General features: G+C 36.9%; 4 protein-coding genes across 5 annotated transcripts; 2 read left to right on the top strand and 2 right to left on the bottom strand.

Annotated features, from left to right (window-relative positions):
- Positions 1-630: 630 nt before the first annotated feature.
- Mco4 (Multicopper oxidase 4) lies at positions 631-6,128 on the top strand. Of its 2 annotated transcripts, XM_017629220.1 has the most exons (4): positions 631-1,199; positions 4,030-4,884; positions 4,974-5,713; positions 5,787-6,128. In XM_017629220.1, exons 1-4 carry the CDS (start codon positions 1,142-1,144, stop codon positions 6,039-6,041), a joined length of 1,908 nt encoding a protein of 635 aa, XP_017484709.1. In that variant the 5' UTR covers positions 631-1,141; the 3' UTR covers positions 6,042-6,128. The 2 variants fall into 2 exon arrangements, with proteins under 2 accessions (XP_017484709.1, XP_017484701.1); XM_017629212.1 differs by lacking the exon at positions 631-1,199 and having other exon boundaries at positions 3,478-4,884.
- A 2,306-nt stretch (positions 6,129-8,434) lies between these two features.
- On the bottom strand, positions 8,435-9,407 carry LOC108373357 (enhancer of yellow 2 transcription factor-like). The gene is made up of 2 exons (XM_017629237.1): positions 9,183-9,407; positions 8,435-9,088 (listed from the first exon to the last, which is right to left on the bottom strand). Exons 1-2 carry the CDS (start codon positions 9,236-9,238, stop codon positions 8,863-8,865), a joined length of 282 nt encoding a protein of 93 aa, XP_017484726.1. The 5' UTR covers positions 9,239-9,407; the 3' UTR covers positions 8,435-8,862.
- A 5,955-nt stretch (positions 9,408-15,362) lies between these two features.
- On the bottom strand, positions 15,363-17,693 carry LOC108373315 (tubulin alpha-1 chain). The gene is made up of 2 exons (XM_017629189.1): positions 17,560-17,693; positions 15,363-16,865 (listed from the first exon to the last, which is right to left on the bottom strand). The coding sequence occupies exons 1-2, from the start codon at positions 17,560-17,562 to the stop codon at positions 15,516-15,518; spliced, it is 1,353 nt and encodes a 450-aa protein (XP_017484678.1). The 5' UTR covers positions 17,563-17,693; the 3' UTR covers positions 15,363-15,515.
- Positions 17,694-20,069: 2,376 nt separating this feature from the next.
- Positions 20,070-21,246, top strand: RpS3 (ribosomal protein S3). The gene is made up of 2 exons (XM_017629201.1): positions 20,070-20,218; positions 20,507-21,246. The coding sequence occupies exons 1-2, from the start codon at positions 20,189-20,191 to the stop codon at positions 21,209-21,211; spliced, it is 735 nt and encodes a 244-aa protein (XP_017484690.1). The 5' UTR covers positions 20,070-20,188; the 3' UTR covers positions 21,212-21,246.
- Positions 21,247-25,001: the final 3,755 nt, after the last annotated feature.

The raw sequence follows: 25,001 nt of genomic DNA, 5'->3' as shown, positions 1-25,001 counted from the left end.
CTACCCTTAATCCATTTGAAATTTGGAACAAAACGCCCTTGGAGGTGCTGGGNCAATAGACCACTTTAGAGGTCGCGGTGCATATGGCCCATAATAATAATAATAATGTATTTTATATGGAGAAAAAAACATTTTTCGTAGAAATGGTATAAAACTCTTAAAAATCAATATTTTTCAATCGGAAAACTTTTTTTTCAAAATAAAAAATAGGGGTATATTTTTTTTTCGATATAGAACAATCCTAGGGTGTGGCGGCATTGGAAATCCGACCTTATTTTTTGTACATACATTTTTGGACCACTTTAATGTACATACACACACATCTTTCTTAATAATTAAAAATTGTTATTGAGTATTAAAATTTCAATTCACACGAAAAATTTTTCATTGAGATAAATAGGGCTGACAAGAATATTGGAAGATAAATTTATATGCATGGATGTAGGTACATGTACCTACACGTATGTATGTATAATGCAGCAGCTATCTTCATTTGGTATTTGTATAGGCTTATTTGAATCACCTGATAACAAAAACACATCACCGCCTTTTTTATAAAATAGTTTAGTTTGCCTTAGCGTATTTTAGCCAATGATCGGAACCAAACGAAATTAGTTTGGGACCGGTTCAAAATTTTATATACCATACTTATCAACAAGTTGTCTCTTAGCCTTTATAGTAAATTTTTAAAAGTAAATTTGTGAAAAGTATGGTTTTCAACCCACTTTTGGAAGATTTTCTTAAACTTAGTAAAGTCATTTTGCCAAAAATCACCGTTTTGTGTAAAGGTAATATCTGCAAGCATCCATCAATCACGCTGGGACTATAAAGACACCAGCGCTGCTATTCGTGTGACGAGTTTATATTTCAGATACGGTTACGGTAGATTTTCTAAGAAATTTTACGCGCAGCAATGGTGGTATTTATACGAGTTTTAGTGCCGCCGGCTTTAGCCGATTAAAAAAGCAATAATCACCTATGGATACATGCGTTGTGCAAATACATACATATGTGCATTAAATAATACGTGTTCTATTTAGTATCGTATAGCAAGTGTTTTGAACAACAGTTTTTAAAACAAATTTAGCAAAAATAAAAATAAAAAATACTTTTTCCTAAAAAAAAAAATAATTTTGCAAAAATGAAATTACTGCTAATCATTGTTTGGGCGATTTTCGAATACGGGACATTATGTGAAGGTATTTAAAGGTACATCCTGCGGATATATGTACTTATATGTACATACATATCGCACCGTTATTCAAAGGAGCATTTACTCAAAATACTCGTTTATGAATTAGCTCTGATCCAGTACTCCATGAACTTACAGGATTTTACACGAACTTGCAGGAAGTTGCAGGAAAAATGTTCCCGTACTCCAAAATTCTCCAAAATCCTGTAAATGAGAGCGACTTTTGGAGAGTTGTTTAGAGAATGAAGTTGCAAGATTTTACCCGAACTTTTTCTTCTGGTAAAATCATGAAAAGTGTCAAGCAAGTGGTTGACGTTTTTACAGGAGAAATGGTTTTTTTGTTCCCGTACTTTTTGTTGTTACTCACTTTTTACTCTCACTTCAGAGAGTAATTTTGCTGTTTGACAGTTTTACAGGATTTTGCACGAAAAGTATTGGATCAGAGCTATTATGAGCCATAAGCACCGCGACCTGTAAGATAGTCTTTTGTGAAGGCTTTTAATATAGTGGATAGCACTTTCGTGGGCTTTTTGTTCCCTCTTTTGAATGGATTAAACAAGAGCGTCACATTCACAAAGAATGTGTTCTGCCACTTTTTCTTCATCCAGCTCACAAAAAAAGACATATGTACATAAGCTCGTGTCTGCAAGATTAATTTGAATGAGGTGATAACACCTGGAGTAGTTTAGTGAAGCTTCTTGTGTTGAACAGCTAAACCGGGTTGCTTGTCTTTGCCCTGGACATTCATTCTGGTGCCTGCTGAATTTTTTGTTGTTGTTGTTGTAGCGGCAATACTAAGCCCCCCTCGTCGATTTGTCCATTAATCGTTGTCGTCAAGCTCAACTAACGGTAGGCTGAGTAAACGAGCTGTTTCGACGGGGTTAGACCAGGGCGAGTGTGCCGTTAGCTGAGTAGGCTTGAACTGGCATGTGAAGTTGGTGTCATGGTAGTATCCGGACCGTAATTATGGAATAGCGCGGATCTATCGTGGCAGTCGAAGCTCTGTGTTTGCGAAAGGTGAAGATTGGACTCCGATCACAGCATACATAGGTCTAGAGTCGTGTAGGTAGTGACCGACTCTCTATGAATGCCGTTGATCACTCACGGCTCGTCGCGAAAAGATACAACTTCCTTGAGCAAGGACCTGTTGGAGTGCTCACATCTGTGGCATCCCACCAAAAATAGAGTACTCAGCAGTTCTGTCGCCTTCCGAAATGCGGTCAGGTTTGCAGCTTTATTCACTGCGAAGTAGTAGTTCCCGGTGACTAAATAGACTCGGCATAGTTCAAAACCGGTCATTCAATTGCCTTGTATGTTGCCAACAACATTTATTTGTCTTTGCCCCAGGTGCTGCCATTATGCGACTTTAGAACCTTGTTGCGGCTGTGTACCTCCTTGGCAATAGCGGTTGTATGCGCGACGAAGAAGCGCAGGCTGTCAAAAGTAACCCGTAATATTTTCGGGTTGTTTGCAATAGGAATTGGTGCGCCACCGACGTTAATGCCTAGTTGATGCCTGACCTCCATCATCCAGATGATGAACAGAGTCGCTGCTGATTTCGTCAGGGAGCGATTTAGGTGCCGAGCAGTGAAGATGCGAGTAAGTTCAGAGAGGTAGCCGTTTACTTTTGAGTAGATGTCATCAGTTCCATTCCCGGACGTCAATATCGAACAGTAGTCAGCAGATGAGATCCGGAAAACTCTCTCCAATGGCTGTGGAAGCTTCGAGACATAGAAGTTAAACAGTAAGAGCGACACTTTCCTGAGGAATCCCTTGCTTAATTCTCCATGGTTTTGATATTTGATCTCGTTGGCAAACGGTTACGGCAAAGGCCACGAGTCATTTCAAGGTTTGTGGCGTTAAGTGTTGTGCACTCTTCGGAAGCCATGCTGATGCATCGTTGGGGTCAGTTGGTACGTAAAGAACGGGATTTGCAAGGTCTCGAGTGTCTTCGCAACGGGGGAGTGGAGTGTTATTGGTCATTCTCTTTGATTTCCACACGACGGGAATGATGAGAGCGGCCATTGACAAATTTGGGATCTTGGTGAGATATTCTACTCCCTCCGGACGCAAATTTGTCAGGACCAGCATGCAAATTTCGTCAGTGCCAAAGGGTTTGAAGGCTTTTGCTTTCCCGATAGCCACCTGGACCTCATTGATTTATCAGTTGGTGAATCTCCAAATTAAGGTATTTTAGACGGAGGGCCGACATCGACCAAACGCAGGCAGTCATGCTCATTTGTGAGAATAGCTGTTTCTTCCTGAAAGTTTAGGATGACTTCCGCGATGCGTCGGGATGTATTGAAAGCGGCAGTAACTATCTTGTGAAATTGACGTTCGCCTCGTGTTCTCTCTCGACCATAGGATCTTTTAGATGGCGGTGATGCTAGCCTTTGTCTACGCAATGACATCATCATACCGAGTAGTTGCACCTTTCCCAATAAGGGACCGAACGTTCAAGGTGTATACAATCGTATAATAATCCATTAAATGTTTTCCGGGGTCGTCAGCATAATAAGGGGATCCCAACCCAGGCATTGGGTTCCTTTTCATTTGAATTAGTTTTTACATGGTGAGCTTCAAACCCAGCGTACAACCACAACCTAGGGAACTTTTGAATGCACATTTATATAGCGATTCGCTTACTCCAAGACAGACCCCCATTTGAGCTGCATCTTAGGAGAACTGACGCTGCAGACTTCAGCGGACCTTTAAACCGCCAGTCTGCCATGGCCTAAGGCTTCACACGCCTTGGTCATCGCACATGGGTTGCTCTCGTTGGCCAGGCTTTTTCTTGATATATCTATGTACATATATATATTTGTTCTTCTCTCCAGCTTATATCAGCAAATATGAGCAAATGCTACAGCTCTTTCCGAAGCCCACCTATGCAGAGTCGAGAGTGTTGCGTAGCGGTAGAAATACGAACTTCAGCGATCACCCCTGCAAACGCACATGCCGAGCAGATCAGCCAATGACATGCTACTACTACTTCGTTGTGCATTACGATGAGACCTTCAATCCGAGTTGTGAGCGTTATCTCGATAAACGATTTCGTTTCAAGGTTGGTGGACGCGAGTATATCGACACATTCGCAGTGCGCAACTTTGAAGGTTTCGACGATTGCAAATACGCAGATGGTGTAAAAACGGAAGTGATGGTTGTTAACGGGCAATTGCCGGGACCAGCTGTTGAGGTGTGTGAGGGAGATACGATTGTGGTAGACGTTATCAATAGCATGCATGACATTACAACCATACACTGGCATGGTTTGCATCAGCGACAGACGCCGCATATGGATGGTGTGCCATTTATTACGCAATATCCCATAGAACCGGCTCAGGCATTTCGCTATCGCTTCGACGTGGATCATATCGGGACACATTGGTGGCATAGCCATGTGGGACACCAACGTGGCTTCGGTTTAGCCGGCGCATTGGTGGTACGACAGCAAAAGGCTAATGACGTGCATGCTTCATTATATGACTTTGACGCTTCGGAACATACGATCTTGATACAGGATTGGATGTACGATCCTGATGGATCAAAACCACAAGGAATATTGGTTGATGGTCTAGGACGAAATCTACCGCCGGTAAATGGTACCAAGACAAAGCATACTGCACCGACGCTCTACTCAACCTATTCAGTAGTGCGCGGCGGCCGGTATCGCTTTCGTGTAATTTTTAACGGTGAGCGAGCATTCAGTAACTATTTCCTTATATTTATGTTTAGTCCGCATTTGTATTCCACTAAATCGTGTTTGTTTTTTACTCCTCAGGTATCGCCAATTGTCCGATAAGCTTAAGCTTCGATAGTCACGAGCTCGTGGTCATCGCCAGCGACGGTAATGACATTGAACCTGTTAAGGTGCGCAAGATCACACTGCATGGCGGCGAACGTTACGACTTCGTTTTGCACGCCAATCAAGGCGTTGAGAATTATTGGATACGCGTCAAGGGACACAACTTCTGCAAGCCAAATAAATTGCATCAGGAAGCGATACTACACTACCAGGGCGCTAGCAGGCGCGCATTACCAAAAGCTCCAGTATTTTATGAGTATGAACCCAGCGGTAGGGAGCTGAACACTGTCGATAAGCCACCAAATAATGATGATAATTTGATAACAATCGTCGACTTGAAAGCGTTGGAGAAACGCGCTGCTACAACAACCATTCCGCACCGCACCTACTATACCAGCATGACTGTGCGCACAAAAAATGAGTTTCTTTTTCAAATTGACGACATTACATTCACAATGCCGCCACGTGTCTCGCTATTGCAGACGCGTAATCTGGGAATCGGTCAATTCCTCTGCAATAAGACGCAGCAGGCCGCAATGGGTTTGAATTGTCGCGGTCGTGAGTGTAAATGTGCCAATGTTATCGAGGTGCCGGCTTTCAAGGATGTCGAGTTCGTTGTTTCTAGTACCACTGCAACGGCTCATCCCATACACTTGCATGGCTATACGTTCCGTGTTGTCGGCATTGGCGTACTGGGAGAAGATCGTATTAGAAATGTGAGTACTTAGGAGGAGCTACTAAATGAATGTGTTCGATATTTTGCCCATATCTATTTATTATTCTTAATAGATCGAGGAAATTGATCGTCGCACCCCGCTGCCGCGTCGAGAGCGTGGTGCCCCACTTAAAGATACCGTGCAAGTGCCTGCGTTTGGCTATACTATTCTGAGATTCTACACCGATAGCCCGGGCTATTGGATTCTGCATTGCCACATATCAGTGCACTCGGAGATCGGTATGGCGGCGGTATTGCGGGTAGGCGCCCATCGGGAAATGAAAACTTGTCCGGTGAGCAACTGCGGACTTTGCAATTCGGTGTTTTGAGAGCTGAAATTACTTTACTATTTGTTTATATTGGGATATGTGTATAATATTTTTTTATAAGTTAATAAAAAAATGCATTACATAACAATTCAGCGGTATAGACATGGGTAATAAACAAATTAATTAATAAAACGGATTTCTCGTTTTTTTTCGGATATACATACATATCGCCAGCTTAGAGTGAATAGTTGCTAAGTCCACTTTTTACGAAAACTCATACTTTGATACAGGAGGCTAGAGAAATTAAAATTGCATCGTTTCGAAAAGGATAAGGTCCTTGTTTTATGTTTTCCCTTTTATGTTAAATGAATGGAAAATTTGCTCAGTCCAAAAGAAGCTCCGAAAATTCGACAAGGCCAAAATAATACGAAATCTTTTAATTTAGATTGAATCCCTCTGATTCAAATGGAGCTTTGCTTTGCTTTAAGCAGGCAAACTGTTGTATTCAAAGTTTTGCGAAATACTTGAAGAAAATGGCTGGAAGCTTTTTTCTTCTTCTGCAAAATTTTGAACATAATTTGTTTTTTGTTTATTTCAAATTCATTATTTTTTTTTTTATAAAAGTCTAGCTGGTTATACAACAAACACCTTATAAACTTATATTTCAACATTTTTTATAAACCTTCAAAATTTCTAACTTTTTAATAAGAATCTTTAGGAAAAATTTTTGGTATGTAGCCCACTTAATTCTATGGAAGTGCAAGTTTCAAGTGGAGGACACTGCCAGCAAAAAAAAATCCAAATTTCAACGGGATTTTTTAGCAGCTTAAAACTTTCACTACAAAACTGCATACTAAAGATTCTGATTAAAATTTGAAATTTTGGTGAAAATTTGTACATATGTACATTAGACTGCATCACTCCCCATACAAAAAAAAATCGGTACTGTTTTTCCATTGGAATTATAAAATCTATTATATTTTAAGACGTCCACCAAAATATTTCGAAAAAATATTAAGATTTAAGTGAGCTGGACCGATTTGAAAATACCTCCAAAGATGGAGTTTTTTATAAATACAAATAGTTTCTTAAAGATTTTTTTTAAAAAATCCCCTCAAATGAAAAAACGGTTTAAGCTTAAAAAATTGCGTAAAAATATTTTTAAAAAATTAAAAAAAAAATTTTAACGGAATCGTAATAATGAGATTTTTGATGCAGTTTTTAACTTTTTTCAAAGATTGGTATAAGAAAAACTTGAATAACTGAGCCTAAACTCTCCCGATTTAGACTTGTGAGATATCATTGGAAAGGTATTTTCTCACCCTTTTTATGTCTTTTCTTTCTTTGCTAATAAACTCATTCAAAGGATGAAAGAGAAAGGTAGGATGAACGAATATCATTCAAAGTTGAATTAAGAAGTGTTGGTATTTGAAAAAAAAAATACCGAGATCCCATAAGTTTCAATCAGAATAGTTTTGGCCCAGTTATTTAAGTTTTTCGTAAATCAAGCTTTGAAAGAAGTAAAAAAAAAACAGCATCAAAAATCTTATTATTGCGATTCCGTTGAAAAGATTTTTTAATATTTTTATGCAGAATTTTTAAGCCTAATTTGTTTTGTCATCTGAGGGGACTTTTTTCAAAAAGTTCCTTAAGAAACGATTTTTATTCATAAAAAACTCCATTTTTAGAGGTATTTTCAAATCAGTCCAACTCGCTTAAATCTTAATATTTTTCCGAAATATTTTGGTGGACGTCTTAACATATAATAAATTTTGTAATCCCGGCGGAAAAACCGCAACTTTTTTTGGTGATGCAGTCTAATGTACATAGATTGAAATCTTAATTTATTTGGTGTTTGTTGTAACAAAAATAAACATTACAAAAGACAAATAGCCAAAACGAAGGCAACTTCGAAAAACATTTTTAGGACGAACCTAGAGGTCGTATTTTGTAATTTTTCTTCATACTTCCTCTGCTGGAGGTCAAAACTCTTATGAAAATAAGTAAAGGAACATCTTTGATAAATCAAATAGGAAAACGTTTAAGATTAGCATATCCTATTCCGATGTATATTTTAATTCACTGAACTGCGCCATTGTCGCTGCAAATACGATAAAGTTCAATGGAAGCGGCTTTAACGTGGTTGTGGGGGTTTATGTGTAATGCACACGCTCCAACTCGGAAAATTACAACGCGGATCGATTATGTGCAGAAGGACCTGGCCTTCTCACTTGGCATTTTCAATTGGCGTTTATTGGATTCGACCAGAATCGCTAAGGCGGTTAGCTCAGTTAGCCCTTTTCTTGTAATTTTAAAAACCAAGTTTTTCAGACATCTCAGATTTCTTAACAATGTATGTTAATGCTGTTGCAAAAAGTTTATTTAGCAACTTGGAAGTTTGACTTGGAAATTAGAACTGGAAAACAATCCAACGCAGCAAAGTAACGCAGCAATTGCAGGTAAGAAAATATGCATACGTATTCTCAGTATTAAATTGCGGCAAAAGAGAAATATGTACCTATAAATGTTGAAAGTTTCAAAACTGAGTGATCGGCTCAAATATTTAGCGGCACAATATATTCTAAGTACCTATTTTTTTTTATCTAAGTTTAAAATGAATTTGCATGTGCAAAAAATGCATTTTTCTAAATCAATACACTTAGGAAATTTACTGAGCTTAAAAATTGAGTCTATACAGGGAGAAAATAATTACAAAAATTTTGAATCTTTAAATAAAAATTTAACTCTATCAGTAATTTCAGCAGTTGCGCATTATGCAATCATCAATAAATCATGCTTACAATAAATACTATTTCGTTATGTACATACGTATAAAAAATAGTAAGTGGAAGCAGCACTAGGTACGCGCTTAACTTCCTATTTACAAATCAATGCCTTCTTGAGCTGCTAAAATAGCCTTGATCTTCATGAGTAACTCCTTCTTGACAGCATCGGGAACAATGGCACGCGCGCGTGGCGTTACATCGGCAATCAGTTGCTCTACCTTAATGTTATTGCCCTTCTCCTTGATTATATTGCGACACATTAGACGTACCTCGTCACGCCAGCCACATTCAGCCAAACGATTACAAAGCAAATCTTTTAGCCTAAAGACAGAATAATTAAAATAAATGCATTTATTAAAATATATTTACTTTGCATTGCATTGCCGGTCTTGTATGCAAAAATCAAAGTACTTACTTGGAACGATCACCGCTTAGGATGGTTGCTTGATCTACAGTCTTAGTTAAAGTCATTTTTTTGCGAGAACTTCTATTTAAATTTGAGTTTTGTGGAACTTCAATAACTAGTAAAATCACCGCTCATTTGCTAATCTTCTCAGCTATTCTTCTTTAACGCCTGCTTTTGTTTACGTCTCCAAATTAGAGATGTAAAACCATTATTGCATTGGAAACATCGATATTTGCCGTTCGATACATCAATTCTTCCGGCCAGTGTAGCCAGGAAACTTTCCATTTGGAGCTAAAACGGTCGAATTAAAGCGAAGTGCACATCGGCACGATCAAAGAACGTATGTAAATGTATACATTTACGTTCTCTATCTCAACCTTTCAGATACGGTCAAAATCGTCGCGGCACATTTTCAAGGTAACGAGTTGTCGCTTCTTATACATTTACGTTCTTTGATTTATGTTTCCCAAATGCGTACTTAGTGGCAGCATTTGTAGATAAAGCAGTTTCACATTGCAGCAATTGTCATAATCGCGATATTCAAGGCAGTAGCCGCTTCCGTTGATATGACACTTTGATCCCACCTAAAATCTCTTGATTTTCAACACTTCCTTCCGCTAACAAAATTTGTTAAACAAGCGAAAGCCTACATTTACATTTCATTATTTGCTATCGTAAATGTTTACACCTACATATTCTAAATACTTTGGAACCAACGAGCTGCAGTAATTACGACTGACTGCCTTCTTGCAATATTTGATGTACGCGGTGCTCGTCTTGAGCGGGCGCTTGAAATGTAAGGTACTTCTTTTGTTTAAATTAATATTCTAATATTGAATACTCTATTGGAAAGTGGCATACATAAGTAATTCCTACCTCTTGTGCTGAATGCATATGTAAATTGTCTACCGCCGTAAACTAATGGCAAAACTTTTTACCTTTAGTTGATGCTGTTGAGCGAATAACCAACGCGGCATGTATATAATTACCGAAGTCAAACGGCATGCAATCAATTATGCCACTTTCAAAATAAACGGCTCATATAATATGTTTTCCTTTTTGATGATTCATTCAAGGTAGTAATTACAAAATACCACTAATTGACTAGCGAAGATATCATTGTGTAATGTTTCTTGAGCTATTACTGTTAGTAAATGGCACAACAATTCAGTTCCATGTTACTATCCACCACCTTCAGAACCAATCTAAAAACAGAGTAGAAGTTAGACGTTCGAGACACAAGCGATTATGCTCAATGTGTCAATTCTCTGTACCAAATGGTTTCCAATAATGCTTTTTAGCTGATAGGTTTCAAAACTAATGTTGTTAAATTTACTAAAATCGTGATAGATGCAATTTAAAAACTGATTTCATTAAAAAAAGAATTAAAAGTGGAGTGTTAGCGTACAATTTTTTTGTTAATGACTTAAATTAATCTTGTTTTGTAAATAAAATTACCTCATGTTTATTAAGTCTAACGTTGTCTTATATGGAATATGAAATGATTTAAACAACACCTACATATGTATGTATGTAAATCCTCCAGACTGTTGCTCAGACTAGACTGCCCACCTGCTGTTAGAGAATTGTTTTGAGTGGCTGTTGGAATTGCATGAGGTACCTAAATACAGAAGTATGTGGGTAGAATGTCTAGATATGCATGCACACGTACAACCATTCGAATGTTTATTTTTCTTCCGAGCCCCGATGCGGATTGCCGTAATTAAAGTACTTAACTTCCCGTTATTAAATACTTAGCTAGTTCAGTCTGCTATGTACATATCCGTGCCGTTAAAATAAAATAGCCTAAGAAGAGATATACCCTCTTCCCTTTAAAGCGACATTTCATTGGGTTCCCAAACAATATTTTAACGTTTAATTAGCCATAGGTGCAGTTCAAGATGCCCGTTTAATAGAAGCTTAATAAAAACTTTAAGTGACTTAAGCTACTTTAACTGAACGGCATAAATACATATGTATGTATGTATGTATGTACATCAATATATGTATTACAAAGTTTTTAGAGGTGTGCTCAAAAAAAGTATGGCTTCCAAATTTGTTGATAGGCTTCAACTGTTTGCGCTAAATGTAGCGAACCTGCGCTCATAACGTCATCCATCCACGAAAACAACATTTCTTATATGTTCATATGTACATATAGTATACATATGTATGTACATACTGACTAATAGCGACAATGTGGGTTGAAAAAATATATGTACATAAATATCCGCCGCTCACACAGCTTGTTCAAAGCCGGCCGCCTTGCTATCCATACATGGACAGCTTTTTCGGAAACTGGTTTCCAGCTCAACGATTTTATGCTATTAGCACGCCAGCAGTACATGCTGGTACACAAATATGTACATACATGCATATATATACATATGTATGTATGTACATTAAGCTGTATCACGACATATGAAAGAAAAAAGTTTAGCGTGTCAGTTTTATTTAAACAGTCATCTCGAGAGAAAGTTTTGGGTGTAAAAAAAAATTTTTGGTACCCGCTAAATCGCGTTTTTTACTATAACTTTCTTATTTTATATCCGATTTTTTATATCTTTATGTCGCTGTAAAGGTCTCGCTGAGGACTATAATTGTCCATTAAATTGGCCTTCAAAACCGTTTTAATTTATAGCTTCACTAATGTTGGAATTGCTATCCCTAGATTTTTATTTTTATAGAATAACCCAATAGCTCGCGAAAAACGATGACGACCTTGCTAAAAAGGGTTAGGCTTTATTCAATTTTAGTCCTGAGCGATGGCTTTTCGGTGACATTAAAATATAAAAAATCGGATAGCAAATAAGAAATAGCGAAAAACGCGATTTAGCGGTTTTTAGAGAGTGCATAAAAACAATTTTACATCCAAAATATTTTTTCGACATTCAAATAAAACTGACATACGCTGAACTTTTTTTGGTGGCACGCCTTAATGTACATACAGTAGTTACTTTCTGTTGTTTTTGACTTTAGATACCACTTTAGACTTTTTCCAGCACCACTAGACTACTTTTGCGGCTATTTTGCTTTATCTGCAGATTTCGTCTAAAACTTCCTATTCAATATCTTTTTTCTGTTCTCAAGTACAAAAATGTGTACTTTTGCATTCATATTAGCCCTAATTGCATAGAAATGCATTGATATACATACATACCTTCATACATACATATGTATGTATGTATGTAAATAAATATTGTAGGTATGATGTATGTACATATTTTCGCTGACGTCGCCATTTTGGTGAATCTATTTTCAAAGTTGGAAAAATGCTGGCGCTGTGTTTAAAGACTCTACCAGGTTGAGTATGCTGTGGGCTTTCGAAAGCGATCGCTTTGCAGCCAACACACATACACACACACAAACATACAAATCATCATCAAGCACATTTGTTAAGAAGAAATAAACCAACAATGTAGGAGTTAATGAACGGCAATGGCAGATGTTCACTTATTTCGAATTTAACACCTTAAAATGTCACTTTTCCTTTCAAACTTCCTTGGAAATTAAAAGTAGAGTGCGAAAGCTACCAAAAATGCCCGATTTGTTGAGGGTATCGAAATGTACATATGTATGTATGTTATAGGGACTCGTGTGCATATGTATGCTTAGCTGTGCTTATATTTTTACTAAATTTTTAATTTTCCTTAATTTTTAACTAAATTAAAATGGAAGCAAAATCATGTCAAAAGTTGAAAGAAACGAGCGGCCGCCTGGTAGTACATAGCTCCATCTTAAGATTGTTTAATATTTTTTCAAAAAAAAAACAAAAATCTACTAGTAGTGTGATAGAAAATTAAAGAGGGCAAAATCATTAAAATGAAATTAAAAAATTTCTCTTAATTTACTTTAATTACTACAAATGTTTGCACCTGCAATTCTCCTTAACTTATACAAAGGCTTGCTTAACACATTTCCAATGAATGCGGTAAAAATATCGATTTCCATAAGCACAGTACTTGCAATATGTACATATGTATGTATGTGTGCGAGTTTCTGTAGAGTGGAGGAAAAGGACAATACGGCAAAAAATGAGTCATGCCGGGTACTAAGCGACAGCTGCGCAGGATGTGGTATATACAAACGCAACAAATACAGAGGTGCTCACGTAAATAGCGCACATATGTATGTATGTAGATATTTTAAAATATTCACAATGATTTAGGTGATAGGTTTTTTCGTTATTTTCTTAATTTTTTTTATTTTTTTTTATAATTCAAAAACAAAAATCGCACAAGTCAAATTCAAAAAATTTGTGCAAAATTCACGAAAATTCAACAAATTACAAAAAAATGTATCAACCAACTTTTTATTCAGAATTTTTTGGATCTTTTAAGGTAGGTAGGTATGTAGGTTTAAAATATTCAAAATCTTTTTGGTGGTTATTATTTTCGTATTTTTTTTTTATTTTTACGTACATACATATGTATGTAGTTGATTCTAGAACATAACACATATATGTAAGTCGCAATTTAAAACTTTTTGAAAAATTCGCAATTTCAAAAAAATTATATCTAAATTTTCACAATTTTATTCAAATTTTTAGAATATTTTTGAGTATTCTTCAATTGTAGTACAATAATGTACAAGTTAGAAATTACTAAAAATTACTGTTGATTTTTTATTTTTGTTTTGCTGACGGTGTTCCGTATTTTCTTCGACGTATCGATAAATAAATAAATAAACAAATTTTCGAACATATGTACATACATTGTATGGAAGAAAATGCACGTTATCATACTAAAATTTAATGGACTACAAAACTGGATATATACACATTTTTTTTCTAAAAATTTTAATCAAAAATGGCGAAATTTTGGAGAAACTTTGTTGAATTTTCCAAACTTTTTACAAGGTTTGAAATTTTGACTGTTTTTTTTTTAAACAGCTAAACTTTTATAGATGTTATTATTGTCATCAAATAAACAAAAGAAAAACAGCAAAACCTTTTTAAAATGTGCTTCCCTTATTAATTTTTCCGCCACTGTATGTATGTACATAGTACATATGTGTGTATGTGCATTTGTTGTATATGTATTTCCAAAAATGTGTTTGGTAAATAAGGGAGCATTTCATAGATACTTGCACAGAAACCGTTGCCTAAATATTGATGACCTCGCCCAGCGCCATAATATCCAATATACACGCATAGGTACATGAATATTACTACTAGGTAGCTATAATAAAGAATATGTATGAGGTAAAACCGCCTTACTTTCATACATAGCTAGTAGTTTAATCAATTCTTGACAACAACAATAACATCTATAAAAGAACACGAATCCATTTCCCAACACAACTTCTTCGCTTTGTTGATGACATCACCGCAAAAAAAAAACGTTGGTGTTTTAATGTCGACGTTGGCTGCTCTGCTGATGATATCTCTTATTTAACGAAAAAGGAAAAAAATAAAAACAAATCGTCATACCCACATATTTCTTAAATGCACATTTATACATAAATATGTACATATCTACATGCATATCCATATGTATGTAGTAGTAAAAACTCCAAAAAGCAATATGGACACACAATACGAGCTCACTAGATGATTCATTGAAAATGAGGCGATGCCCGCCACGAATGGTTTTATGAAAAAAAGTTGATCTAATATGGCCGTAGTTCATTAACCAGTAAATAAAAAGCTCCCAAGGCAGCTCCATTTTGGGCACATCAAAATCTGTGCATGTATTCCTCTAGATTCTAAAAATGGTGAAATCTATTTCTATAACCTATTGGGGCCAACGTCGACTCCCTACTACAACTACATAGATATAGCAAAGCAACGCCCTAATGCACCAAAGCATGAAAATAGCAGCAGATATTTCCACTCTAATTTTAAATGACTCAGTAGAAAACGGCCTATTATTCGTTATTACTATGCCCGTTCAGAGTAGAAAGCGTAAAATGCATTGCGCCTCATGCAGACTGCGTTATATTTAACAATTTAGCGAGTTCAATGAACTTGGACGCCAGCTGAAAATTTAAAAAGCGGTACAAATCTACTTCTACTTGAAATCCATTTCTCCCATTGTTTCATACTCCTTGCTTTACCACCTATTTTGACTCCATTCCCCACAACTTCCCATTTTAGAAGGAAAAAACATAGTTTCTTTTTTAGTTTCAAATGCAATTTTCATTTAATTATTTGATGCTCCTTTTTTAGTATTCTTGTGCATTCATTTCTTTTTCAATGTTAAATTTTTTAAATTGTCCATTGGTCAAAAACAACATTCATTCGTTTTTCCTTGATTCGAACATCAGTTTTGTTTAACTTAAACAAAAAAAATAATTTTCAGCAGCGGGTATGCTTCTTCAATACGCTCTTCATTTCGTTGTTTAATACTCTTCGGCACCTTCACCTTCACCGTCACCAGAATCCATACCGACTTCCTCGTAATCCTTCTCGAGGGCAGCCAAATCCTCACGAGCCTCGGAGAACTCACCTTCTTCCATACCCTCACCGACATACCAGTGCACGAAAGCACGCTTGGCATACATTAAATCGAATTTATGATCCAAACGAGCCCAGGCCTCGGCAATGGCTGTGGTGTTGGACAACATGCAGACAGCGCGCTGCACCTTAGCCAAATCGCCACCAGGCACCACAGTAGGTGGCTGGTAGTTAATACCGACCTTGAAACCAGTGGGACACCAATCCACAAACTGGATGGTGCGCTTGGTTTTGATGGTAGCAATGGCGGCATTGACATCCTTGGGCACAACATCACCACGGTACAACATACAGCAGGCCATATATTTGCCGTGACGTGGGTCACATTTTACCATCTGGTTGGCTGGCTCGAAACAGGCATTTGTAATTTCGGCAACGGACAATTGTTCGTGGTAGGCCTTTTCAGCAGAGATAACGGGAGCGTAGGTAACCAGTGGGAAGTGAATACGTGGGTAGGGCACCAAGTTTGTCTGGAATTCAGTCAAGTCCACATTGAGAGCACCATCGAAACGTAACGAGGCAGTGATCGAAGATACAATTTGGCCAATCAATCGATTCAAGTTAGTGTAGGTTGGGCGTTCAATGTCCAAGTTGCGACGGCAGATATCATAGATAGCCTCATTATCAACCATGAATGCGCAGTCCGAATGCTCCAGTGTTGTGTGGGTGGTCAAGATCGAGTTGTAGGGTTCAACAACAGCGGTAGATACTTGAGGTGCTGGGTAGATAGCGAATTCCAATTTCGATTTCTTGCCATAATCGACAGAAAGACGTTCCATCAAAAGAGAAGTGAAACCGGAACCGGTGCCACCTCCGAAGGAATGGAAGATGAGGAAACCTTGCAGACCAGTGCACTGATCGGCCAATTTGCGGATACGGTCCAAAACCAAATCAACGATTTCCTTACCGATGGTATAGTGACCACGAGCGTAGTTGTTGGCAGCATCTTCCTTACCGGTGATCAACTGTTCAGGGTGGAACAACTGACGGTAGGTTCCAGTACGGACTTCATCAACGACAGTGGGTTCCAAATCGACGAAGACAGCACGGGGTACGTGTTTGCCAGCGCCAGTTTCGCTGAAGAAGGTATTGAATGAATCATCACCACCGCCGACAGTCTTATCAGAAGGCATCTGGCCATCAGGCTGGATACCATGTTCCAAGCAGTACAATTCCCAGCAGGCGTTACCGATCTGGACGCCAGCTTGACCGACATGGATGGAGATACATTCACGCTGTAAAAATAGAATAAAAAGAAAAGAAATGTTTGTTAATTATTAAATCACAGAAGACAGAAGATCTAGGCTAGATGTACATAAAATCGGCTAAAGTGAAAGTAGGGCGACCTTATATATTTTTTTTTGTCTAATTTCTACAACAATTGTTCTGTATATCACAAACCTTTTGATTTAAGTATCCCCATGAACGTAGCTATTTTCCTGCCTAGAAACACCTAACCCCTATCAAAGAAATAGCGCCCATGCGCTTCGACAAACGAGTTCGCCTACACGTACATACATACATACGTTATTTTCTTTCCTTTGAAAATGAAGTGACGCAGCGCATAATCGCCAAGTCGGCGCCGAAGCTAACGACGGCTGCACTTGGGTGCGGTCACCGGTAGCAGATGTCCAAATAGGCGACACATCTAGAAAATGCTTTACTTTTCCACCGTATAAACCAAAATAAAATTAACTTTTCCAAATTCGGCACTGCATTTTAAATCATTCAAATTAAAAACATTTTATTTTTTGACAGCAGGCCCTTTTCTTTTCAAGTTTGCAGCTTCTCTGCTCACGTCATCAAATCACGTTTTCTCTGTTGTCGCAAAACACTATTTTCAAACTTTAGCTCAATTTTTCACTAAACATCCTTTTAATTGCAATTTTTCATTTTCACTTATTTTAATTTTTGGATAATTTAACTTACCATTTTGAGTTTTTAGTTTTAATACACACAAAATCACAAAAAGATTGGACAATTTGTTTAATCGACGTTCGGAGTAGCCGGTTATGAAGCTTCCCAAACTGATATCGAATGAGTGAAAATTTTCTTCGCAACTTCTATTTATATGCTCAGCAAAACTATGACGACGCCTACTGCGCGTCGTTTTTCTTGGCAGACATTTTCGTTGAGTGATGGCATTTCGTTGGGTTAATTTTCATAGGTTGGTATAACGCTGTGTTTCGTAAGCACGTTGGATGTGTTTCATGAGTTTATTGATTTTTCACAAAAATCGAAAAAAAATTGTGATTTATTTACATATAAATATGGACACATGAATGTATATTCTCAATTTTTCTTCGCTTGTGTTGTATTCACCTCATCCCGAAATAACTAACTATTAATCGGCAATATAATATGTATATATATAAATAATTGTTAAGAAACTTAACGAAGATAGTTTTTACGATGTATAAAGGTGCATATGCATTAGGCGATTTATTGACAAGCGATAATCGCATATAGAAGTTGACTTGGTATCAGTGTTACCACAGATAAATTTTTTTCCTACCAAAATTTCCTACCATAACCAAAGAACGTAAACCCATCAAAGAAGGTAAATTTATAAGAAGGGACAACTCGTTACTTGCAAAATGTGCCGCGCCGATTTTGACCGTACCTGTAACGTTTGCAACTGGAATTCGTCTCCGTTTTGACTCTGTCCGCGGCAGATTTTTTATTTTCGCCGCGAATACGGAAAACACTAGCAAAACATAAAAGCTCAGTTAGTCAACGACGTAGCGTAAACGTAGGTTGACGTACGTAGCAGTATATAAAATTTACTGTTGATAGAGAGAGAGAGAAGCAACGGCAACGTCACCGCCATGCGGTGGTGAGTTTTCGTTAACATGCGAATCCCATAAGCTAGTCGTGTCTGCGTCAACCTACGTCTACGCTACGTCGTTGACTGTTTGTGCTTTAAGAAAGCGGCAAATGTGAATTTCGGTGATTATTTTGCACAAGTGGTTGGAAAAATATAATTAAATTTAGAAAATATATAAATGAAGGTGTAAAATATATGATATTCAGTGCATGTGTAAAATACAGAGTTGCTTGTGTGTGAAAGTATCCTTTAATAAAAAGTGTTTGTAAGTGCCAAGTGTTTGCCAACAAGTGCGATTGTTGATGCCTATGGACAAAAGGGATTATTATAAACAAAACCAGTGTACTTTTATAATAAAAATGCATTAGTTTAATAAGTCTGCGTTCAAACACGGAAACTCGAGTTTCTTATTAACGGCGATTTCTCTTTTGGTGTTGCCCTTTGCATTCACACACAGAAACTCTTTTGTACGCAATTGTTGTTGTCAGCTGTGAATCGCCAACTTGAATTACACAGACGAACGAGAGCACAAAGCGCGTTTCCCGAGTACGGGCGACTCGGTACCCGTCCCCATTCCTCGTCGCTCTCTCCCCTACAAGCTTCGAGTTTCCGCAACAAAAGTTTTCGTGTCTGAACGTCGACTAAAGGCTCCGTTATGCATACTTGGCATGGCTTGAGAGCTGTCACATAAGAAATCTGTTAAATGAGCCTCGCGTGTAATCGGTTATCGAACGCACAGCACTACATACGTAGAAGTCTGTTGGTTTTTGATTTCTACGTAAAAATGGTATAGCAGTGCATGCAATGCCAAGTATGCATAACAGAGCCTTAAGGGACGGGTACTCAATGTCGGGTTAACACTAATCTCCGGTTAAACATCGTTATCGACGTTGTATGCATGGAGTCGAAGACGTCGATAACGATGTTTAACCGCAGATTAGTGTTAACCAGATATTGAGTAACCGGCCCTAAGAAATCTATGCATTTATATATGACAATGTTGATACTAATCGATTGATTTTTTAAATCAGTTAGTTAATTCGATTAAATTCAATCCGATTAGAGTTAATCATGATTAATTTTAATCTGATAAAGGGCCGGTTGCTCAAAGCTGGCACTAATCATCGGTTAACATCGCTATCGACGCATTCGACTCCATGCATATAACACAGTGTGGGTAACGTCGATAACGATGTTTAACGGGTGATTAGATCAATGTCTGGTTATCACTACTTGGCCGGTTAAACATCATTATCGACGTTTTCGACATAATGCATACTACATGTGATCGATAAAGCAGTCGTTGTATATAACCAGAGCTTCTACCTCCGATTAGTGCTAATCAGACATTGAACAACCTGCCTTAGGGCCGGTTGTTCAATGTCTGGTTATTACTACTTGCCGGTTAAACAAAATTATCGACGTTTTCGACATAATGCATACTACATGTGATCGATAAAGCAGTCGTTGTATTTAACCGGAGCTTCTACCTCCGATTTGTGCTAATCAGGCATTGAACAACCGGACCTTAAGGCTTGAAGCTTGGTATGAAGTTCTGCCCTACAATCAGATTGTGCTAATACAACACTGGGTGCTTTTGGATTTATCGATAACTCAATTTGCAGTTCAAGCAATGATAAAGCAGTTCGATTTGACTGCCATCTTGCTGGTAAAGCGGTGCCTCCTTCTTTCTGTTTGACCACGTTCTGTGCGAGACGTATATGATACAAAATGAGCCTAAATATCTCAAAAAAACGCAAGGTAATCAATTGCAGATGCATTAATTCATTTATTAACTTTAATCTTATATCTGTGATGTTGAGTGAAAGTGAATTACCGGCTAGCAAAAGCTCTGCATGCTGATTGAAGGACGAGTGTTTGGAACTAACCTCAAATTGCAAACGTCAACTGGGTATCTTCGTGTCGCGAAATTGTATGAATGTTGATGCTCCATGGATACCCATATTCATTTGGTTCAATAAGCGTTAATTTACATTATATGTACAATGCATTTGTTAGTAATTTATCTTTTCTCCTGTCTATCCACAGTTCGTTGCCGATGGCATGTTCAAGGCTGAATTGAACGAGTTCCTGACTCGTGAGCTCGCTGAAGATGGTTACTCTGGTGTGGAGGTACGCGTTACTCCTGCTCGCACTGAAATTATCATCATGGCCACCAAAACACAACAAGTGTTGGGTGAGAAGGGTCGTCGCATTCGTGAGCTGACCGCTATGGTGCAAAAGCGTTTCAATTTCGAGCCTGGTCGCATCGAATTGTACGCTGAGAAAGTGGCCACTCGTGGTTTGTGCGCTATTGCACAAGCTGAATCTTTGCGTTACAAATTGACTGGAGGTTTGGCGGTACGTCGTGCTTGCTATGGTGTATTGCGTTTCATCATGGAATCGGGGGCCAAGGGCTGTGAAGTCGTTGTTTCCGGCAAATTGCGTGGTCAACGTGCCAAATCTATGAAATTCGTCGATGGACTCATGATTCACTCTGGTGACCCATGCAATGATTACGTTGAAACAGCTACCCGTCATGTATTGCTCCGTCAAGGTGTTTTGGGTATTAAGGTGAAAATTATGTTGCCTTACGATCCTAAGAACAAGATTGGCCCCAAGAAGCCGTTGCCCGATAACGTGTCGGTTGTGGAGCCAAAGGAAGAAAAAATCTACGAGACTCCTGAGACAGAATACAAAATTCCACCACCCAAGCCATTGGATGAATTGGCGGAGGTACCAAAAGTGTTGTAAAATTTTTAATAAAAAAAAAATTTGCTTTTATAAATTCAAGTAAATGTAGAAAATAAAAACAAATCTAATGTGGCGTCCTTAATGGACAACTAAAATTTTAGAAAAAATTTTTATAGTTGGAAACTTGCAGTTTATTGCATAGTAGGAGGAGAAGAGCGGAGGTGGAATTGTCGAAAGTTGTCTATTTTGCGATGTGTATCATTATAAAAACGAAAATAAAAGCAGTTTTTGAATTGTTAATTTTGGAAAGAAAACATTAATTATTGGTACGCCAATTATGTTTGCTAAACCATCTTAGAAAAAGTTTTTCATGGAATCACCGATAGGCAGTGATAGCGGGACTATGTTACTGAGACCGCCCAGATTTATTTGTGGACAAAGATCGGTTTTTGTATTTGTTCTTGAAAGTAGCAGCTATTTAACTTCTATATGGAGATGATGGATCATTTAATGACTTCAGGAAACCTTTGGGAGTTTGAGCCGAAGGGACTCATTGTTTGGAACCAGTCACGTTCACTTAACTTGTAGGCGACTGTCGTCTACGCTTTATCCAACATTCCATACTTTTTTTACAAGTTCAAACCAAAGAAAAGATACAAATAGGATATACTTCATCGAATTTATAAGTTTGCTTACTTCTTTCTCTTTATTAAATCGTTTTGCTGGAACTTGTTTAAACACGCAGAACACTTCAATAGTTGTTTATTAAACTTAATAATATAATACTTTGAAATACATATTATCAATGTTATGGTATTTATTTTATGCATATAACTTCACGAATATGTAGGTATATATTTTCATGTAATTAGTTTATGTGTAAGTGTATTGTTTTGCAGTTGAGGAAGTTAATGGGTTCAGTTTGGTGTTATCGTTTTTTTTTTTTTGTTTAGTAGGCAATAGTGTTATGCATTTCAAGTATGTATGTATGTTTAAAGATTGACGCGGGGTATATGTTTGTATGTATGATGTGCATTTTTTTGTTTTCGATAGCTTCTGCTTTATTTATGTACCTATGTATATATTTTATATAAGTAAGACAGTTTTAACATGAATATCTGTATAAGTAAACCTGTTTGTAGGTAAATCTATCATTAAATGCATATTAGTTCATTTCCACTGCATATTTGAAGTCTTTAATTAACAATTCTTAACTTTTTCTGATTTTTTTTTTAATCTTATTTTTATATAAAGAAAGTCTCATATGTATGTATTTGTCTACAATTTAACTGTTGGTTCAATTGGTCTGTATCAATACATACATTTGTATGCATATACATATGTTATATGGTATAAATTTATAAATTGTAAATGTTATGGAATTTAGAGGTACCACAATCAATGCCATTTAACGCTTCCAACGAAATAAGCCAAAATCAGTACATCTAAAGCTTAGAGAGTGGGCTTGTTCGAGTTGCAATCATAATCGCAGTATTGCGCGAATCATTAAACTATCACGTTCGTTGTGAATTTCTAACAACGTTTTATCAGTTGGGCACTTGCAGCAGTTATGTAAATTTTCATCACTGCTGCAGTATTGTCGCTTTTATTTCATGCCTCGAACAAGCCCAGTTAGAACATAAATATGTGTTTTACAACAATGAAATAATTTTAGTCTTTAGAACATTTAAATGCACATTTATTTCTATAAATATAAGCTAACATGTTTTCTTAGATTTTTCTTTTTTCTTAACATTAACAAGGTAATAACAATTTGGAATTAAATTTCCGCAATTATAACTAAGATCTTATTTAAGTTTGGTCTTTTGAAAGGTATGTAAGACAGCGAATTTGATTTGAGTTAATTTAAATGTATGCGTTTTTGTTTGTTTTTTTTTTTGGTAAAAGTAGTATGTATATAAAATTTATTTTGATTTACTAAAATTGTTTCGTTTGCAAGTACTTATACAATAATCCCTTTTTTTCAAATTTCTTCAACTGAAAGGATTTTTTTTTAATCTATGTAGACGGTGAACATATTTCTTAAATTGGAATTTTTATAAAAATACTAACTTTAAGATACGTATAATTTTCGTTTGCATGTTGCTTTTGCACTCGATAATGTTAATGTTTTGCAATCAAAATTTGAATTTATTGCGTGTTCGGTTATGAACTAATTATTTGTGCAACTACAACTCATAAAACGCTTTTTGCCATACAATTTTTTTATTTAATAACACCGAGACCCGCTCATTTTGTTTATGAGATCCATTCACCTTTACGTATTTTGAAGTGCTGTATCCAAATCGGCAGTCAGTTTTGGCTTAACACCCTTAGACTTTCGAGTATAAAACGAGAAAACCCCAAATTTATTGCATACTGTTGATTGGGCCAGTTGACCCCAAATAAGGTTAAATTAAATAGACATCTAAAAGCTTAAAGAGACGACGGCGTTGATCCGGACTAACTCGGACTTAATCCGGATCAACTGCAGTTAATTCCCGAGTTGATCCGGATCAACGCTGCCGTCTGTTTATGCTTTAACACGTTTAACCATTGAGTGACATGTCAAAATTCGAGCATCCAGTTCGTTTCAACACTGATTTATTTCTCATGCAAATAGAGCTTCGAATAGTTTTTAGAGAGTATAAAGTAATTCTTTTTTTGGTTGTAGAGTGCAATCGTGATTTTGTTTTACATGCTCTAGGTAGTTTAATTTAGCGAATTTGATGCAAGGTCCTTTACTGGGTAGAGTTCTCCGTATAATGAAAAACTACATATGTGGTTATGTGGAAATTTTTTTATCCAGTTCACGAAAATAAAATACACTGAGGTTGTTCACACTTGCCTGGTTATCAGGTTATCTAGTTAAAAATGATAACCATGGTGATATCACTATATAATAATATTGTTTAACCAGATAACCAGGCCAGTGCAAAGCAACTTGCGGAGCGTGCATCTGTAACTCAAAGTAGGAGCGTTCCTTATCTCCCAGAAATAGTCAGAAAAAGTCCGAAGTAGTCAGATTTAGTCCAAAAAGCGTTCCTTAACTCGGAAATGACAGCAAAAATGAGAGAGCAACAGTCAGTGAGAGTGACTCTCATCAGTCCGAAGTAGTCAGATTTAGTCAGAAGAATTTTTTCTGGCAAAATCCTGAAAAGTGTCAAACTCAACTGAATTTAAATTAACGGAAATTAAAGAATACGCTAAAAGTGAGAATAATCTAAGAAGTAAAAGAAATGAATTGAGATTGGAAGGAGGCAAAAAATAATTGATATAGCAAGTGTTTATTGTGCTTGTGCTTGTGTGAATGTGTTTTGTACATACATTTCTGTTCTTATTTGACGTTAGTTTTGTTGTTGCCATTCTTTGGACTAAAAATTTGGTTTTTTGCGTTCCTTTACTTTTCCTGTTATTCTCTTTTAGTGAGCGCTTACACTCTGGCATTTTGACACTTTTCAGATTTTAGTCCAAAAAGATAAGGAATGAACCTAGTGACTTCGAGAAGCTTGGGGAGCAAACCTAATGAATGGATGCTTTTGAAAATTTTAATTCATGGAAAAAGTGTGTCAAATTTCACTTGAGTTTGAAATTTTAGCTGTGTGTTAAGCTCGAAGTATTGAGTTATTTAAGAAGGCCTATCAGTTTTTCGAAATCACTGAATTTTCAAAATTTCGAAATTATGTACTTAATTTTCAATTTTTACTTTTTTTTGCTATATTTTCGAATTTGTATTATTTTACACAGTTGAAAGTCACAGCAAGTTTGAATATTTTCGCAGGTTCAGAAAACAACGAAAATTCCAAAATTTTAAATTTTATAATATTACGAGTCTTTAATGGACGCCAGA

The sequence above is a fragment of the Rhagoletis zephyria genome, unplaced genomic scaffold, assembly GCF_001687245.7.
Source record: "Rhagoletis zephyria isolate East Lansing unplaced genomic scaffold, Rhagoletis_zephyria_1.1 Rzeph_scaffold_00079, whole genome shotgun sequence".
NCBI lineage: Eukaryota > Metazoa > Arthropoda > Insecta > Diptera > Tephritidae > Rhagoletis > Rhagoletis zephyria.
This window is presented reverse-complemented; position numbering and strand designations above follow the sequence as displayed.

Coding starts and splice junctions, on each gene's coding strand:
- Mco4 (XM_017629212.1), top strand. CDS start 3,957: ATGGGTTGCTCTCGTTGGCCAGGCTTTTTCTTGATATATCTATGTACA. Junction 4,885..4,973: donor CTTTCGTGTAATTTTTAACG/GTGAGCGAGCAT, acceptor TTTACTCCTCAG/GTATCGCCAATTGTCCGATA. Junction 5,714..5,786: donor GAGAAGATCGTATTAGAAAT/GTGAGTACTTAG, acceptor TATTCTTAATAG/ATCGAGGAAATTGATCGTCG.
- LOC108373357 (XM_017629237.1), bottom strand. CDS start 9,238: ATGACTTTAACTAAGACTGTAGATCAAGCAACCATCCTAAGCGGTGAT. Junction 9,089..9,182: donor CTAAGCGGTGATCGTTCCAA/GTAAGTACTTTG, acceptor TTCTGTCTTTAG/GCTAAAAGATTTGCTTTGTA.
- RpS3 (XM_017629201.1), top strand. CDS start 20,189: ATGAGCCTAAATATCTCAAAAAAACGCAAG. Junction 20,219..20,506: donor ATATCTCAAAAAAACGCAAG/GTAATCAATTGC, acceptor GTCTATCCACAG/TTCGTTGCCGATGGCATGTT.